We start from the raw sequence: 18,581 nt of genomic DNA on the forward strand, positions 1-18,581 counted from the left end.
TCGCAATAAACAGAGACATGTCTTGAAATTTCGAGGGCCTGTTTAATGAGCTTGTTCACATAAGTTCTCTTTTTGGCGGAAACTCCTTCGTGTTCCTGTGCGTACTGTTTAGTGACTGTTTAAAAGGAGTGCTTAAAAATAAAAAGACAGTGTAGACATAAAGACATCAAATTACGTAGATCTTCGTTTTGTGTAAAAAACAAACGTTGTATTATGACAACGTGTACTCTCGAGCAGGTCACTCGGCTGCTGACAGGCTCGGAAATAATGTATCCGAGTGCCCGAGTAAACCATAAGGATTTGTGTGTGTATGTGGCGTCTGTTCGTAAGCATTCACAATTCTTTGTCCGTGAGAAGTGTTTTGATTGTTAAATTTGAGACAATTAGGAGTAACAATGAACAAGATGACATTGTTCTGTTCAATGTGCTACAGACGATCGACTCACACAATTCGAAGAAAACAGATTAAGCGGCAAATACGATCGCTCGGCTGGAAACCTACAGAAGTTTTCCAAGGTCTGACGAGAGTAAAAGGGTTCGCGCCATTTAGTGAGACGCATGAAGTATTCAACAAGTGCATTTACTTCTTGGCTAAGTAGTCGCGGCTGGCGTCGTGTAAAAAAATTGTGTAAATTATGGTGTCTTCCGTTCCAAAACCACGATAACGCACGCCGTCGCGGGGGACTCAAGATTAATTGTGACCACCTGGGGCTCTTTAATATGCACCTAAATCTAAGTACATGGGCGTTTTTTTCATTTCGCCTCCATGGAAATGCGGCCGCCGTGGCCAGGTTTTGATACCGATACCTCGGGCTTAGCAGCTTAACACCATAGCCGCTAAGCAAGCATGGTGAGTTCGCGTTGAGTAAGAAAGAAACTTTTCTTGAAACAAGAATGAAGTAGGCTGCTTTTCGCACGTGTTTCCAATTCATCAGCAAAATGACACCCAAATCCTTGAAAAGAAACGTGTACTGTTAATATGTTCTGCAAGTACGGGGCCAAATCTGGAGGCTATGACACGTAATGTTTGAAGCAAGCTGAGGAAAGTGCAGCAAATAGTAGAAAGGAAAATCACAGCCATATATAACGAAGATGTAGAAAAATTGGCCGCGTTTATTGAAGACCGAACTCAGTCACTGGCATATTTTCGTTTCCTGAGGTTTCTCGGAGTAATGGCGATTTCCTCTATCCGTTCCAAAAACGAAGCGAATTGAACATAACTCTGACGGAGGCGGACGTCTTCGTACAAGTCCTGAAGGTCGCTTGCGCTTCGACCACTTTCGCAAATATATGCTCCTAGAAATTGATCTCCGGGAGCGATTGATTGATTATGTGGTGTTTTTCGTTTGTCTTTCTTTCTTTTCGTTCCTTTTTTGACAAAAGCAAGATCTATAACGACACTACCAGTGTATGTTGGTCAAACCGGTTGATGCTTGAATTTTAGATCATCTGCGCACCAAGTTCAATGTAGAAAAGTACAAACAATGCAGTTTGGGTGATCACTGTGCCCGGGGCGGGTGCGTTCTGGTGTTTGAAAAATACTGTCTTCTTAAAGAACATCGGAACAGACGAGAGGAAAAAAGATCTAAGTAGACTTGATTTACAAACTAGGCGAGCAATGCGTGAGCACACCTTCTATATTTCTTCTTGACAAGGACAAGGTGTGCCTGTGTAGAATGTGAATTGTGCTTTTTCTGCTAGGTCGACTGCTAAATGGCCCTATGCGCACTCTCTGAGAAATAAAAAAAAGCTTTAAGTATGCGTTGCGCATGTATATTCTACGTTCGTCCATCGTGCTGTTATTACGCGCTGTTAATAGATGATGTATCCAGAATAAAATAATTGCTGGTCCGGTAGGAACGAGTGAACAATAACTTAAAGAAGGTTGCTTGTCATTACTGTCAGCCTTGGCTTGTATCGCAATGTACAATCACTTTTTTTCTCGCATTTCTTGCATACGCTAGGTGCACATGCTAGAAGAACATTCTTATTGAGGGAGTCCCTTGCTCCGTAGTTAATCACGTTGGTGTGGCCAATGTATTTTAACAAATACAATGTCTTTTTCCACAAATATGAATGTTACTGAAAGCTGTTTGATCATAGCATAGCTCACTTGTCATGGTAATACTTTTAACACATATATATTTTACGCACTTAGACAGCGACTGATTTTAGGCCCCTTTACAGCAATGTTACATCCGTGACATCATATGCCATAGTCAACCCATTCCACCATGTGTTTGGCGATCATTAGCCAGAAGTGGCCCTTGCGCCATTAAAACCCATTAATCAATCAAAACTGTTTCCACCGCTCACTGGGTTGTGTGTTACGGCGCTGGTGTTTGCACGCGAAGTTTCAACGCTGGTTGCCCATAGCGTTACCGCTGCTATTGTGAGCAATTTGCCAGTATACACGCGCCTAGAACGGACAGCGAACACTGAGCCAGACTGAGCTGAGGCCCTCTACTGAGTTGGCTGACTTGCTAGAGGAGAGCACGTGTGAAGCGATATGTGTGAACGATATCTGCTTGGTGTTCACGCAGTCAGCATACTAATCGCGCGTGGAATTCCGGCAGCAGGTCACTTTTGCGAAGAGCGGGAAATAAGACGGGGCCGGAATCAAAACGAGTTTACTTCTTAGCAACGGATCGAGGCTTCGCTGTTTGCCGTCCCATTGGCTCCCGGTCGCAGATAAGTGGTCCTCAGTTTAACATCACTTTCTTTTTTTTCTTTTTCTTTTTTTTTTGCGGAGGGGTCCGTCAATTCGTTTCCGCGTAATAAGGTGACGTAGCACACAAAGGCATGCGCATCCATGGCAGAACGAGTGCTGCACTCACGACTAAACGCGTTCCCACGGAAAATCAGCAAGTTTAAAGTCACGCCGCATGCCCAGCGCACCGCGAACTACGTTCCCAAACTTTTTTAAAACCTGCGAAGAATGTTACTCGTACGTGTAGTGCTTATATACAGTCGATATCTGATGTTTGTGTTTTTCTAAGAGCGAGATCTTTACAACAGTCTGCACTTCCTTGCCTTCAAGGCAAACTGCTCGTCAGTTGCTTGAACTTGTCAGCGGCCAGTGAGCAGCAACGAGACTCACTTGTCCGCTTTTGCGGCAGACGCTGGGTGCCCCTGTCTGGCTAATGTATACCTTTGCGTGCCAAACTCCCTTCCAATGCATGTTCGCTGCAGGACGAAGCAATCTGTATACGTTTTTCTGAAGATATCGCTCGTTCTGCGTCCGTCCCGCTGACGGCAGCGTTCTCGGGACCAGCCGTCACCTGTGTTGCTTATCGTCGCAGGCGTAGCCATCGGGGCGAGGCCCTGGTCGGCGTCAGGCGAGCCGGCCATGTCCGGGCAGTTGGTCAACTGGATGCACCGCGTGCTGCCATTCAGCAAGAACGCCCGCAGCCCTCAGCACTGCAACGCTGCCTACGACCACGCCTCGTCCAACGCTTCGTCGCGGAACGCCTCGCCTCTGCACTGCGCGTCCTCACGTGAGTCGACCCCGCAGCCGCCTCTCTGAGTATAGCCCCATAGCGTTTCATACAAAAACATTACTAAAGGGAACTCTACCCGCCGTGGTTGCTTGGTGGCTATGGTGTTGGGCTGCTAAGCACGAGGTCGCGGGATCAAATCCCGGCCACGGCGGCCGCATTTCGATGGGGGGCGAAATGCGAAAACACCCGTGTACTTAGATTTAGGTGCACGTTAATGAACCCCAGGTGGTCCATAATATTCCGGAGTCCCCCCACTTCGGCGTGCCTCATAATCAGATCGTGGTTTCGGCGCGTAAAGCCCGTTATCTAATCTAAGAGGGAACTCTGGCTCTAGTATCTACGAGAACTGCAAGTGTGGCGATTAAGCCAGCACGTGAACGACGCTTAGTACATGCATTTGCATAAACTTCGTCCTTCGGACCTCGAACGAATTGGTGACTTTGCCAAATCGACCATGCTCGTCAAGCTATTCCGTTATAAGAGCAACTATTCGCAACGATTGGACATGTGTGCAGAGTGTAATTGCCTTGCTGTGTTTAGAAAAATGTTAGCACGTGGGAATTTATGAAGATAAATCATATTGATTAACTTCGCGAGAACGTTTGAAGCCCCAAGCGCGAAGATTAGGCAGATCAATGTACTTACGAGGGTAAATCACAAAGTCTTTGCCCGTATTTTTTTTTGTAGCCAAATTACGGCTGTATAAATGCGAAGTCAACATATCCATTCCCAGCGATGGACCTTTCTTGGACCGGCCCGGACTTATCTGCCGGTAGCACCGCGGCACGGCGCTGCTGTCAGTTGTTGAAGACGGCGGTTGTGCTTCGCACGTCCACGGCGTACAAGCAACGAAGTGTGATTAGTTTTCTGTGGAGCAAGGGACGAACGCCCCTCGAAATCCACAGGGAAATGCAGCCCACGTATGGACAAATGTGTCTCGCCTTGAGAAGTGTGAGGTGGCGGTGTTGTGAGTTCGCAAGAGACCGTGAAGACCTGCATGACAATGAGCGTTCGGGGAACAGTCAGCCGGACGAATTCTGCAACACGGTCCTCTCAAATTTAGTGGTGCGATGGGACAAATGTGCTGAAACGGTGTGGGGACTATGTGGGAAAATAGTGTAAGGTGCGTAGAAATACTACGTATATTTGTATTTACCTGTATGTACCTTATTTTGGCTAGTAAAAAATAGGGACAAAGACTTTCTGATTCGCCCTCGTACTACCACGTGTTCAGCTATACCATGGTAGCTTGACGATAGCAGCGCCAGCGTTCCATTTATCGCAGGAATTTCAGTAGAAACCTTTATGGTCTAACCTTTCGCTTGGATGCCCTTTGTCTTGTCAGATTTTTAGGAGACTGCAGCGGGTGCCTGAAGAAAAAAAAAGTCAGTTCGTGATCTTCTTAGTTAAAATCAAAAAGAAAAATACCATCGTTTATCTTTATCTCAATAAAAAAAGGCTTGTTCAGGACTCTAGACTCGGGACGTAATAGATCGCAACGAAGAACGACTATCTGCGAGCTCCGAACATACATTTTTCGGTATCATTTTAGACTGCAAGTTAACTTCTGTCCCGCACCTGAAATATCTGAAAACGAAGTGCCTGAAGGCTATGAATCTGCCGAAGCTCTTGTCACGCAACCATGGCGAAGTGACAGGAGATGCCTCCTTAGCTTATACAAAAGCCTTATACGGTCGCGCCTTGACTACGTAGCCATAGTTTAGAACTCGGCAACACCTAGTGCTTTAAAGATGTTAGACCCCGTTCACCACCTGTGTATCCGGCTTGCTACAAGCGCCTTCAGGACTGGCCCTGAAGAAAGCCTGTAGGTTGAGTCGGATGAATGGACCCTGCATCTCCAAAGAACGTATTTGTGTTTATCATACTCCCTGAAGGTAAAGGCAGATGTAGGACACCCATGCCATTCCACTATAAGAGACATATCCACTGCCAGGCTCTATCGAAATCGCCTGTCTGTGAGGGCGGTTTCACTGTCCCTGCGTTTAGAAGCGTCGGCTGAAGAAACAACTACTTCAAAAGAATGTCCTAATGGCTCCCAGTCGGCTTTCACCGCCTTTGGAATGGCAGACTATGAAGTGTCATGTCTCTTTTATAGAGATTTCCAAACGAGCACCTGAGACTCACATAGCGTTCGCACTTCCTCAAACTTCGGGCGAAGTGCTCATGTGCAAAATTTTACACGGACGCCTCCAGATCTCTTACTGGTGTTGCTTACGCAACTCAGGGACCGTATGCTACCGTGTATGTTGCATTAAATCCGCATATAAGTATTGAAATAAATCCGCATACAAGTAAAGCCAATGTAGCTGCAGATGAAACTGCCGCGTCAGTAGTTTTCGAATATACAAACATAGCTATCTCTCCCACAGATCTGAAGCCTTTCTTACGCCATGAGTTGCGGAAATATTGGCAAAAGCAGTGGGATACTGAAGTGTCAAATAAGCTACTTATGATAAAACCAAGAATAGCGAGATGGATATACGAGAAAACAACAAGGCACAAGGAAGTGCTTCTTGGCAGGTTAAGGATAGGACATACCTATGGAACACACTCTCACCTCCTTACTGGAAGTGATCCTCCGACATGTGATAGGCGTGGTGACAATCTTAAAGTCCTCCATGTTCTTGTCCAGTGGCCTGAAATAGAAGCCCAGTGTAAAAAGTACTTTTATCCCGCCTATTGTGAGCACATCCCTCTTCACCCAGCATTCTTTCTGAGCCATGAGCCACTTTCTGTTTAAAAAAAAAGTCTTCAAGTTTTTAACTAACGTAAGCACCGTACAAATCATCTGGCCACGTTATCTGTAGTGCAGCCTCACTTTGCATGCTGTGACTGCAGTGCAAAAAGTTCTTGCTGCACGTGCCTCTCAGCCCTTGACTTCAAGGACCCTCTCGAAGCACCAGTGCTATTGTATACGTTTTATTATATTGCATTATATACAGGGTGTTCCTTTTTAAGCTTTACGGAACTTTTAGAAATCGCCTGTGGCAGGTAGCATAATCCTTATCATTGAGCTGGGTTATCGAAACACATATTCAACCAATTAACAAAATTTTACTAATGAACTTCTTGGTTAATTACTTTACGATACATATTGCAATTTACGAATTGTACTCGGTGAGCTAGTCAGGCGTATTCACTTGGAACTAATTTCCAGAATGACACCAGTTTGGAGATATGCGCCATCAAAGTCGCCGTAAAAATGCACTGTTGTTACACTTACGTTTTTACCAAAGTGCTGTTTTATACATTGAAGCAAAAATGTAAATGGATCGCCCATGTATTTCGTTCCAAACTTTGGGAACTAATACCTTGAACCTGGTGTCATCCTGGAAATTCATTTCAAGTGGATGCGTCTTGCAAACTCACCGGCTACAATTCCTAAATTGCAATATGTGTCGTAAAGTAATTAACTAAGAAGTTCATTGGTCAATTTTGGTTAATAGTTGAATATGTGTTTTGATTTCTCGTGATACTAATGTACGCCTCTTCGAATAACCCAGACCCGCCATGGTTGCTCAGTGGCTATGGTGTTGGGCTGCTGAGCACGAGGTCGCGGGATGATAAAATCCCGGCCACGGCGGCCGCATTTCGATGGGGGCGAAATGCGAACACCCGTGTACTTAGATTTAGGTGCACGTTATAGAACCCCAGATGGTCCAAATTTCCCGAGACCCCCACTACGGCGTGCCTCATAATCAGATCGTGGTTTTGGCACGTAAAACCCCATAATTTAATTTTAATTTCGAATAACCCAGCTCAACGATAAGAATTATGCTACCTGCCACAGGTGATTTCTAAAAATTCCGTAAAACCTAAAAATGAACACCCTGTATATCATCTCTTCCTAACGGAACATTTATGCTCATAGCTCACATCATTAGTCATTGTCATTATTTTAAGACTGATATATTTTACGCAATTTGTTTTTAGGCCTTCTTACAGTCACGTTACATCTACCATTTGCAACTAATTGTCCACTCCATTCTTAATACATTGACAACCCATTGCCATATGCCATGGCAAAGTTTGGCCGTATCTGACCCTTGCACCAATAAAAATCACATAGTATTGTTGTTGTTGTTGTTGTCGTCGTCGTCGTCGTCGTCGTCGTCGTCGTCGTCGTCGTCGTCGTCGTCGTTGTTGTTGTTGTTGTTGTCGTTGTCGTTGTCGTTGTCGTTGTCGTTGTCGTTGTCGTTGTCGTTGTCGTCGTCGTCGTCGTTGTTGTTGTTGTTGTCGTCGTTGTTGTTGTCGTCGTTGTCGTTGTTGTTGTCGTCGTTGTCGTTGTTGTTGTCGTCGTTGTCGTTGTCGTTGTTCAGGACGTCTTTCTCATTGACAATGAAGAAATAACGATGCGCAGAGTAGCAAAGTTGGTAAAATGGAAACATGAATACGGTCGCAAACGGCAGTGACTCAAAAGAGAACGCTTCACAGTTCCATGTCGTAGTGCGGACGATGATGTGGGGTGCGATTTGTTCGTTTGTTTTTTGGTCTGTTTAAACTTTTAGCCCCCTGCGAAAGGACCACTAGAAGAGTGGCGATAGTGTTTACAAAGCGAGATATTCCCTTTTCATCTGTAGTCTAGAACACAACTCATCACAGCAGGCATAATAGTGCACGCTTATTATTTTTCACATAATAGAAAATTGAAACATTAGATTTAGGACGGCAGGTACGATGATGATGCTTGCGTTTGTTTTATTATTTGCTTATTCTTATTGTCTTGGAAGCCCCAAGTATGGGATATTAAATCGGAAATGTAGGGCAATAAAATGATAATGAGTTTGATTACATCACTTTTGAAGCGGATCACAGCGGGGCACGATATTGGCTGGCCGGGTACGTTGTGGGGTAAGCGGAAATGCGATCAATGGACGATGTCCGGTGCTAGCGTCAATGCGGTGTGCTAGAACATGTCAGAAATGCACATAAGCGGCGCACGCGCATTAGCCATAAAAGGCGCGTTATAGTTGCTAGGTTAGTCTCGTGGTTTCTGGTCTGCGGTATATATGAGTGAGAGATTTATTCGGATTCAGCTGGAGATGTTGGCAAATATTGTGTCGCCGGCTTCTCCACAAACGCATAAATCGTTCGATAATCAAAGGATCATAACACGAGGTCATACGAAAAAAAAAATGGTAAGGTTGCAAAGCACTTTTTGTAAATGTGCAGTATAGGAAAAAAAGACCAAGAAAACGGCACATTCTGCTCTTTTTGCCGTGAAACAAGTCAACCAATCAAGTCAGTCGAAAACTACAAAACAACGAAACTAACACGCACCAGTACATGCTAAGTGTAAGAGTAGTTATATGTATCTATGTGTTAACTTTACTCATATACAATATCACGTGCAATTAATAGAGTTAATAAGGTTTTTAAAGCAGGCCAGTTGAACAGTGCGGTAACGAGTCTTGTCATCTATCAACACGTGTACGTGGTTTTACGTTTCGCAGCGAATATTTGAAGTTGTTCAATGCTGGTCGTCAGGAATTTCAGTATTATAGAAGAGCTCCGCTTCTCTAGGTCCGCGGATATCACTGAACGGTGCCTCAGGAACAACCGAGACACTGCTCGAAGAGATGAACAATTGACAGTGCTTTGATGCTTGACTGTTCTTAGTCGCTGCTCAACATTTGTTATAACTTAGATGCATCGATTCGCATTTTATTGGAACAGCTGTGTTTGCTTCATAAGAGACGGAAAGTGAAATTTTCCTGGCAGAAAAATAAATTGCTAATACACCAGCTGTTTGTGGGAAGGCTATGGTAATTTTTAGAAATCGCCTGTGACAGATAGCACAATTATAGTCTTTGAGCTGGTCCCACTCGAAGAGGCGTACATTACTTGCACGATAAATTGAAACGCGCAATCGACTAATTAACAAACGAATAATTAATATTAACTAATTGTCTTACGGCACACATTGTAATTTGCAAATTGTGGCCGGCGAGACTGCAAGGCATGTCCACTTGAAAATAATTCTATTGATACACAATTTTCGAGTTATGCGCCATCAAACTTGCGCTAAAGATGCAGTCATTCCACTTGATTTTTTAAAGGAAACGCCGTTTTATGCACTGAAGCACGAAAGTAACTGGGCGGCACATGTATTTCGTCGCCAACTTCAGTAATTAATATCTTCGAACTGAAGTCATCCTGAAAATTTGTTCTAAGTAGATCCGCCCTTTGAACTCTCCGGCTACAATTTGTAAATTGAATATGTGCCATAAGGTAATTGTTTAAGAACATAATTCGTAAACTTCTGTGAATTAGTCAATTATGCATTTTGATTTATCGTGCAACTAATGACCGCCTGTTTGAGCAATTCAGCTCAAAGATTAGAATTGTGTTATCTGCCACAGGCGATTTTTAAAAAAATTGGTTAAAGTATTCGCAGGAACATCCGGCATAGTACCAAATAGCAAAGGGAACTAGGAAAGTGAAAAAATATTCCTGAAGTAGGATGATTATCCTGCTGCTCCTACTCACGACCTTTGTTGCAGATTTCATCACATTAAAAAAAAAAAAACGCAGTTCGCAAGTAAACGTCGTCATGTTTACTCTCTTTTGGAGCTATTTTGAGACAATGCGTATGTACTATACAAGTTTATCCACACATGCTATTTAAGGGCCGATCTACTACTTTACTCGAAAAGCTACCTTCGCAAGATGATCGCCTTCCTGTGCCTGCTTTACATCAAACTTACCAGTTCAACGTACCATAGTCTTAAACGTTCAAAAGAATAGTGCATTCCGTCGCAATGCACGCATTTGTGTACGCGACTGGTTTTTGACAGTATTATATATTGGAATGACGAGAAGAAAAAGAAAAAAAAATTGAGGACGCTTAAGCTTCGCCTTTAAGAGTAGAATGCGATAGCATTCAAAGATCCCTGACTGTTTGTCAGGCTTCCCGGCAACTGCAGCTTTCTTTTTTCTGCACCTTCGTCTCGGCGCGCCGCTGTCGCAGGGGGCCTACATGCAACGCAGGTTGCCATCCTAACGCTGTTTACGCTGCCGTGGAGACGAGCGCCATCTAGGTGGGAGTTTTGCAAGGACCACCGACTGGGGCGCGCCGCCGTATGAATGGTGCAAATGCTGGAAAAGGGGTTTGGGTTCGAGTTTCCGCGAAGCAGAATTACGTTTTCTCATATATTAAAATTACAATCCGACGCTATCATGCCTGCAGGTTGTGGTTAAGTCGTACTTTACGATTTTTCTGACGCGTTTTACTTTGAGAAATTCAATTAGTTCACCGGCGCCTCTGCGCCACGTCGAGGGCCTGCGTGGTCGGCGTGGTTAGGGATGATTGTCTTGGCCGGACAACTCCGCCGTCGCCGACACCGACTCCGACACCGACGCCGAATTTTCTGCGACAGGGGCCCTTAAGGCTTTCGCGTTAAAACTTACGGCATTGAGCTGCGGTAAATGTAACCTGTTGCATGCTCAGTGTTGCGCCATTTTAGTTCGGTGCGTTGAGTACTGCTACAAAAGACCGCTTTGTTGAAGGCACTATCATGTATCACGCAATGTTCGACGCGCCGATTTCCGTTAGCATTTGAGAAAGACCAATTTTTCACTGGTCATAATACTTGCAGCGCATAACTAACTTGTTCACACGCTTCAAGCCCGCCATTCTCTTCTGTATTTGAACAAAATATATAAACAAAACTTGACATAAAAGCCTGCACACTAAATCGATATATAATTATTATGTAATTGTGAGCACTGACTAGAAAATAAATCAAGCATCACCCTGCCCACCTTGATTATCGGTCAATGAAGAGAACCTTGGAACAACTTTGACACATTTATTGATATCCCAACACAACAGGCGACTTCAGGGATTTATATATACTTCCATTTGAAGATATTCGTGCTGCAGAAGGTCAGCAGTATAGCCGGCGTACTTTTTTCGAAACGCGACCAGCATCTTATCATAGAGGTGACTCGGCTACACACGTGTGGTCATGCAAGGTGACAGAATACAGGAAAGTGGCACGAACGTTGCTCTAGCTCTGACACAATCAAGCGCTTCAGTGCAAAAGACGTCCGATTAGATAGCTGCAGAAATCGAGAGCACAACCCCATTTGCATGTTGACAGGTGGCCCGCTGTTTTGTTGCGCGCGTTTCTTTTCGACTGGATGTCGACACACTTTTCTTTATGATACAGAATACCGCCACTCGAGAAGGTGTCCCTGCATCGAGCCCGGATGCGTAACCCGACCCCAAAGTTGCTACAACGGTGTTTACCGCACGTACTTGACTTCGTCTCACTGTACGAGTGTTCTTGCGGAGCTCGAGCTTCTTCTTCTTTTTTTTTTTTTGCGTTTATAGCGGTGATGAAAACACGTGGCATTATTGAGCAAGCGAATGAGAAGGCATTCGCTGCAGTAGGGCTTGCTTCGCCGATCTTTCGTTTCACGGTGTATAGTTATAATTATTTTGGTAACCGGCTGGCTTTCGCGTCCCGAAGTCCTTCACTTGGCTAAGAGGTACGCCGTAGTGGACGCTTTCGAATTACTTTAAACAACCTCGAGTCCTTTAACCAACTGGGTACTTTCGGCGAGCCCGCTCTATAGGTCTGAGCCAGAGAAAATGCGCCCGAGTCAAACGTGCTGCCGTTAGCAAGATAAATCGGGAGGTCGGAAGAGTAAACGCGTCAGGCGCTTCGTCTAGTTGTAAACAGACAAGGCACGCATGCGCAGAGACGCTCGCCCGCTACCGCCGCGGCAGATTGCGCGCCAATAACGGAATAAGGAGGCATACGTGAATATCTTGGCAAATATCTACAAGGATTGCACAGCAACCTTGGTTCTCCGCAAGAAAAATACAAAGTTAATAGGAGACACAATCTCTCCTATTACTGCATGCTTAGAAGAAGTATTCAAGCTCTTAGACTGGGAACGGCTTAGGAGTGTGGATCAACGGCGAATATTCAGAAACCTTCGGTTTGCAGATGACAGTGTCGTACTCAGCAACAATGGGGACGGATTACAGCAAATGATTGAGGACCTTAACCGAGGAAGTGTAAGAGTGGGGTTGAAGATTAATATGCAGAAGACAAACGCGTGTTTAATAGCCTGGTGAGGGAACAAGTATTCAGGATCGCCAGTGAGCCTCTAGAGCATGTAAAGGAGTATGTTTATCTAGATCAATTACTCACAGGAGACCCTGATCCCGAGAAAGAAATTTACAGAATAATAAAATTCGGTTGGAGTGCATACGGCAGACATTGCCAAATCCTGACTGAGAGCTTACCACTGTCGTTGAAAAGAAAAGTGTACAGTCATTGCATTCTACCGGTGCAAACACATGGGGCAGAAACTTGTAGGTTAACAAAGAAGCTCGAGAACAAATTAAGGAGGACCGCACAACGAGCGATGGAACGAAAAATCTTAGGGCTAACGTTAACAGACAGGAAGAGAGCGGTGTGGATCAGAGAACAAACGGGGATAGCCGATATTCTAGTTGACATTAGGCGGAAAAAATTGGATCTGGGCAGGCCATGTAATGCGTAGGATGGATAACCGGTGGATCATTACAGTTACAGAATGGATACCAAGAGAAGGGAAGCGCAGTCGAGGATGGCAGAAAACTAGGCGGGGTGATGAAGCTAGGAAATTTGCAGGCGCAAGTTGGAATCAGCTAGCGCAAGACAGGAGTAATTGGAGATCACAGGGAGAGGCCTTCGTCCTGCAGTGGACATAAACATAGGCTGATGATGATGACGATAATGAATGGAATATGCAGGAGTCACGTGACCGGAACCTTACCAGGCATCGGTCGCGCTCCCGGGTGATCGAGAGCTCCTGTAAACTCTTTGGTAGATCTGGACAGGAGGGCGACGCAATCAAAGAAGCAACCGAATGTGTTCCGAGCACTCGATTACAATAAGCGAAATGTAACGTATTACGCGTTGTATGGCGCAAGGCAATTACTTTCCAATTAGAAAATATGTAACGCGCACTCGAAAATGACCAGCCGAGTGCACCATAACTAAAGGAATGTTCAATGCTCTCATTTCTTTTTATTGCGATAGTAATCATACGGACGCTCGATGTCATTTCGAAATATCATTGTATCAACGGCGCTTGCGCGGTCCGCGCGAAGGAGCTTATAAGGTCTCCGGAATCGCTCGAGAGATAAGCAATGGGCATGGCTTAAAAAAAAAAAATCATGAGCCATTCCACTTGCCTGTGGCGCCGTGGACTAAGGGCAGCCACTTCCGCTTTAATGGGTCCCATGAACCAAGTGGGCCCCACCCCACAAACCCCATTTATTCCGTCAAAGAAATGTTTTACTCCTCCTCCTCCTGCTCGAGTTATGAACCCCTCGCGGGCAAGCCAGCGCGTTGAGACGCTTGGCGCGTTTTGATTCGCCCTTACCGAGGCGCAGTTAGAACGCAGGTGACAGCTCGCGCAGCCAAGGAACGCGAGGGAAGAAACATTTCACCAAAGGGACTATAATTTATAGGCTTTCGCATTCGCACACGTAAGCAGTCTTCAGTGTCTCTGCGGAATTTTAATCGCGCTGGGAAGCATGAAGAAAAATTGGAGGGCGCTTAAGATTCGCCTTTAAGAGTGGAACGCGATAGCATTCGAACCTCCTTAACTGCTTCTCACTCTTCCCGGAAACTGCAGCTTATGGAACTGTAACGTTTACCGGGAAACGCTGGCGGCGAATGCTATGCACGAAGACGAGCTTTCTGGTAGAATCGCGGCCTCTTGCGTGGGCCGAACTTCTGTTATTGTTTCGCACTTTTAATATTGGCAGTCTGAGAAGGTTCAACATAAAAGGCGTGTGCTGTCGGTGTTTTGTTTCATGACATTTGTTTGAGGGGTCTCGTTCTCAAATTTTGAGGAATAACTTTGTAAAGAATGTAAGACAAAGCGTGAGTAACTTTCGTGGTATAAGACGTATTTAGTGCCGTATAGAATATTTTTTGCTAACAGGACGCCAAAGCCGGCTACGGCGCCGGGCGCGGGGCGCCGGACGACGACACCGGGTTTTCTGCGACCCGGTGTCCATAAGAATTCTGCAGGATAACTCACCCTGGAATGCTGTGAAGAAGTGAAGTTGTCCCGTGGAATGGCGCGCACCATTTTTCTGCTCAGTTCCTCGTCTTGAGAAAATCTGAAGACGCGCACCTTGCACATCGAATCGTAATTGCCACGGCTCTGAGGTACACAGCACTTGTTCGGCATGACGAATTCAATGCCCCCCGATCGCTACGACACGCACGATGTTTTCACAATTTCTCGAAAACTCACACTGAGGGGACCGCGACGTACCACGTGTGGCAACAAGAAACAAACTGAAGGGCCCGGTGTGCTGTCGCACCACTTGTCCTCCGTCGTAAAATCATAGTGCGCTTTGACTACAATGTTTTCCCACTAGATGTTTTATTCCGCTCATATATTACTGCCACATGATTAATGCAGCCTTGTTCGGACACTTGTTTTTCTTTATTCAGAGAAAGGCAGCGAATTGCTAAATGACGACCACTGATGCCTCACCAGTTGTATCCAGTGACCAGCTGTATCCATACCCACTTTTGAGTGGTTTCCCGATGAAGCCCTCTCAAGCGTGCCGCCTCCGCCGCCGGTTGGTGACGTCAGCATTCCGAATGCGGAGAGCCCTCCGGCCGTAAAATTGTCTGTACTCTATCTCACAAGCTGGTTGTAGCACTGCTGAAGGTACGAGGCGCACACGGACAATACCGTTGCGCAGCGGTATACAGGGTGTTAATTTTTCAGTTTTACGGAATTTTTAGAAATCCCCTGTGGCAGGTAGCATAATTCTTATCATTGAGATGGGTTATTCGATGGGGCGGATATTAGTAACACGAGAAATCGAAACACATATTCAACTAATTAAGAAAAACTAACTAATTAACTTCTTAGTTATTTACTTTACGGCACATATTGCAATTTACGAATTGTAGCCGGTGAGCTATAGTCCGGCGTATCCACTTGGAATGAATTTCCAGAATGACACCAGTTTGGAGATATGCGCCATCAAACTCGCCGTAAAAATGCGCTGTTGTTCCACTTACCTTTTTACGAAAATGCTGTTTTATACATTGAAGCACAAAAAAGTAGGCAGCTTGCACTCGGGGTGCAAGGCTGGAGCAAACAGCGGAGCTGGTGGTCGACCTAGTTTGTTCCAGGTTTTATGAGGCTTGGCTGAGTTTTTCTAGGAAATTCTAAGTGCTGCTAGGCACGGATATTCCGAATCGGCACGCCCCCGACGCGCAGATTCTCGCTTGGCCGCGCGACACGCTTCAAGATGAGCGGCTTCTTCGGGTGTCCGGATCTTCTTTGGTCGCCCCATGTCAAGGCTACATGTACTCGCCACAGAGTCAATGAGAGTTCTGCCGCCGTCGCGTCGGCTCCGAGCTTTATCTCCCCGGTGATGTCACGGCCAAGCTGGGCCTCCACACTTTCCAGGGCGGGGTTGGTCAGAACCTTCCGAGCCACCGCCAGAGGCGCCTGCTGCAGTTACGGACACCGCGCGCGTTCGGCGCGAACGCGGGGAAACGGAGAAACGCGGACGGCGTCGGCAGCAGCTCTGCGCGTTGCCTCGTTGGTGCTGCTACAATTTATTTCTCTCTCTCTCTCTCTCTCTCATTTTCTCTTTCTCTCTCCCGAGCGCGCATCCTCTCCTTCACTCTCCCTTGCGTCCCATGTCAAGGCAACATCTGCGCGGCACGGAGAGGAGGCGAAGCACACGCCGCTCCACGAGGTGGTTGCTAGGCAACGCAGGTGACGTCATCGCTCAGTGAGGTTTTGTTCGCGACACACGAACTGACGGTCGGCCTAAACAGCTCCGCTGTTAAAAGTAACTGGAACACCCATGTATTTCGTCCCACACTTTGGAAAATATTATCCCGAAACTGGTGTCATCCTGGAAATTCATTTCGAGTGGGTGCGTCTTGCAAACTCACTGGCTACAGCTTTGAGACACGACTGCCGCGCTCCACTCAATCGGCTTTGCAGGGAGCACAGAGAAACGTTCTGCCTTCCGCTGCTGACACAAACGTTGTGGGCTCGTCGCCGCACATGCATTATTGATCCTGATTATCAGTTGTGTGCATGCCACACTGTGCATATGCTGGCCTGAGCGGAACGGATAGCAAACCTCTCGCTAAAACTGCCTAATATTTTCTTGGGGGCTAACAAACGCTAATGGTGTTCCGTCGCTCTCCTTTCGAGCACCATCGAGGTGGGACGCTGCAACTCCGCTGACGGTGCTCCCTAATCGCGCATCCCAATCTCCCAAACGTGCTGCATGACGCCAGCATGTCGCCCCCGCGTGTTGTTAGAGCACCGTCCACTGCACTTGAGCACGACACTCAACCTTGGTATTACTTTCTGCGCGTTGCCCTTCGGTTGAAACTGCCAAACAACCTTTTCCTCCTGGTTTGGTGTGGACGTTTTTTTGGCGAGTAGACGAAGGGAGGTATTCCCAGACAACTACGCTCCGGGGAAGGAAAAGCACGACGTGCAGTTGCAGGACAAATGACTTCTCGGCGGATAGACTGTGCGGGAGGTCTTTGTGGGTCGCATGGGTCGAGTGGTGTGGATGATTGATCACAGGGGGTGTTCGCCACCAGAAGCGATAACGTGTCGGTGTGTTATCACACTTCTCTGTGCATACATCTCTGTTCAGAATCTTTCCTTCACCAGTCGCAAAACGTCGCATTAGCCTGCAAGTCATCGCTACATCCACGTCACATGCAATGACGTCGTGCGAACTTGTGTTTGCGTTTAAGCAGAATGTGTAACTTAAAAATGTTGGAAATAAAATACAATAACACGTATAAGGTCTTTGTTTCGCCTTAAATTGAGACCACTTAAGAAATATTCGCCTAACGTAGATGCTAACCATTGCGTTGATCTGAAAATAATTTATTTTTCGTTGATACAGAATTTTAATTTCAAATTGGTCTACATATAGTTAAGAAGCGGCCATCTCTTACAGAAGCATTACGCCCTCAATTCCTTATGCACCAGTCCTCTTGGCAATTGCGACGCAATCTCCATCTTCACAGTTCAATATTACTTTCGCAACCCGAACAACTACTGCAAACATAGTTTCAGTTAATTATTATATTTTGATTCCGCTATCTGATTGTGAGGCACGCTGTAAAAGGGAGACTGTACGATCGTTGTACGATTTGATCCTGAGGCACGCATTACAAGGGAGGCGGCGGATCAATTCTAACCACCTGGGCTTCGTTAACGTGCACCCAATGCAAGGTACACGTGCGTTATCAATTAGATTATTTCACGCACTTTCCGGGGACTAACTGTCTATCTACCTGTGTATGTTTGTCTACAATCGTATTCCTGCCTACTCGAGTCACTTGGTCGAATGGGAAGCGCATCGAGCAGCAGTGCTGGGGGAGCAGGGTTCGAAGCCAACCCTTAGACCAACTTGGGTAACTGAGTATGTGGTAATGCGTACACATGTCCAGCTCTTCATAGAGCCCAGTCCCACATGGGTCGCTGTACGCGCGGGACTGGGTAGATGCCGCTGTTGGCGAAACACTTCAACGCCGACGTGGATCACTGGGTACGAGCCACTCGGTCTTTGCTGGGCTTCAATGGACATCTTTAACGCCACCTTCGTTTACTAGGTATGTGCCGCTCGGAATGTGGCGATCCTTCAAATTTCAAAACGATCCTTCAAATTTCTCCGATGCTGGGTGAAATCGAGCCCACGTTGGAGGTGTTCGTCAAAGACAGCAACCCGTCGCTTTAGCAGGCTGCCACACAAATGCGCTGGGTATATGTGCCGCTTTTCAGTGAACGTCTTTCACGCGAACGTTTTTAGCGAGTTGCACCATGAAAGCACCGGGTATGTGCCGCTCTTCAATGAGCCTCTCGCCGACTGGGGTTACCGATGGGTACGCGGCAAGCGAGAGCTCAATTTTCATCGTTCGCAGGCACCGGCGCGCCACGCTTCTCGTCTCGGAGGCCACACTCGGACTTCTCGGCAGCACCGCTAGGTGGCGCACCGTGTTTAGAAAGAAGCACGAGATGCGGGGTCCG

General features: G+C 46.3%; 1 protein-coding gene across 1 annotated transcript in view; it reads left to right on the plus strand.

Annotated features, from left to right (window-relative positions):
* LOC119445928 (aromatic-L-amino-acid decarboxylase-like) overlaps positions 1 to 18,581 on the plus strand; it is a 141,746-nt gene that overhangs the window by 57,094 nt on the left and 66,071 nt on the right. Inside the window, exon 2 of the mRNA XM_037710233.2 lies at positions 3,303 to 3,497. Within this exon, the coding sequence (XP_037566161.1) occupies positions 3,350 to 3,497 (148 nt within the window). The 5' untranslated portion in view covers positions 3,303 to 3,349. The remainder of the gene's footprint in view (positions 1 to 3,302; positions 3,498 to 18,581) is intronic.

This window comes from Dermacentor silvarum, chromosome 3, assembly GCF_013339745.2.
Source record: "Dermacentor silvarum isolate Dsil-2018 chromosome 3, BIME_Dsil_1.4, whole genome shotgun sequence".
Taxonomy (NCBI): domain Eukaryota; kingdom Metazoa; phylum Arthropoda; class Arachnida; order Ixodida; family Ixodidae; genus Dermacentor; species Dermacentor silvarum.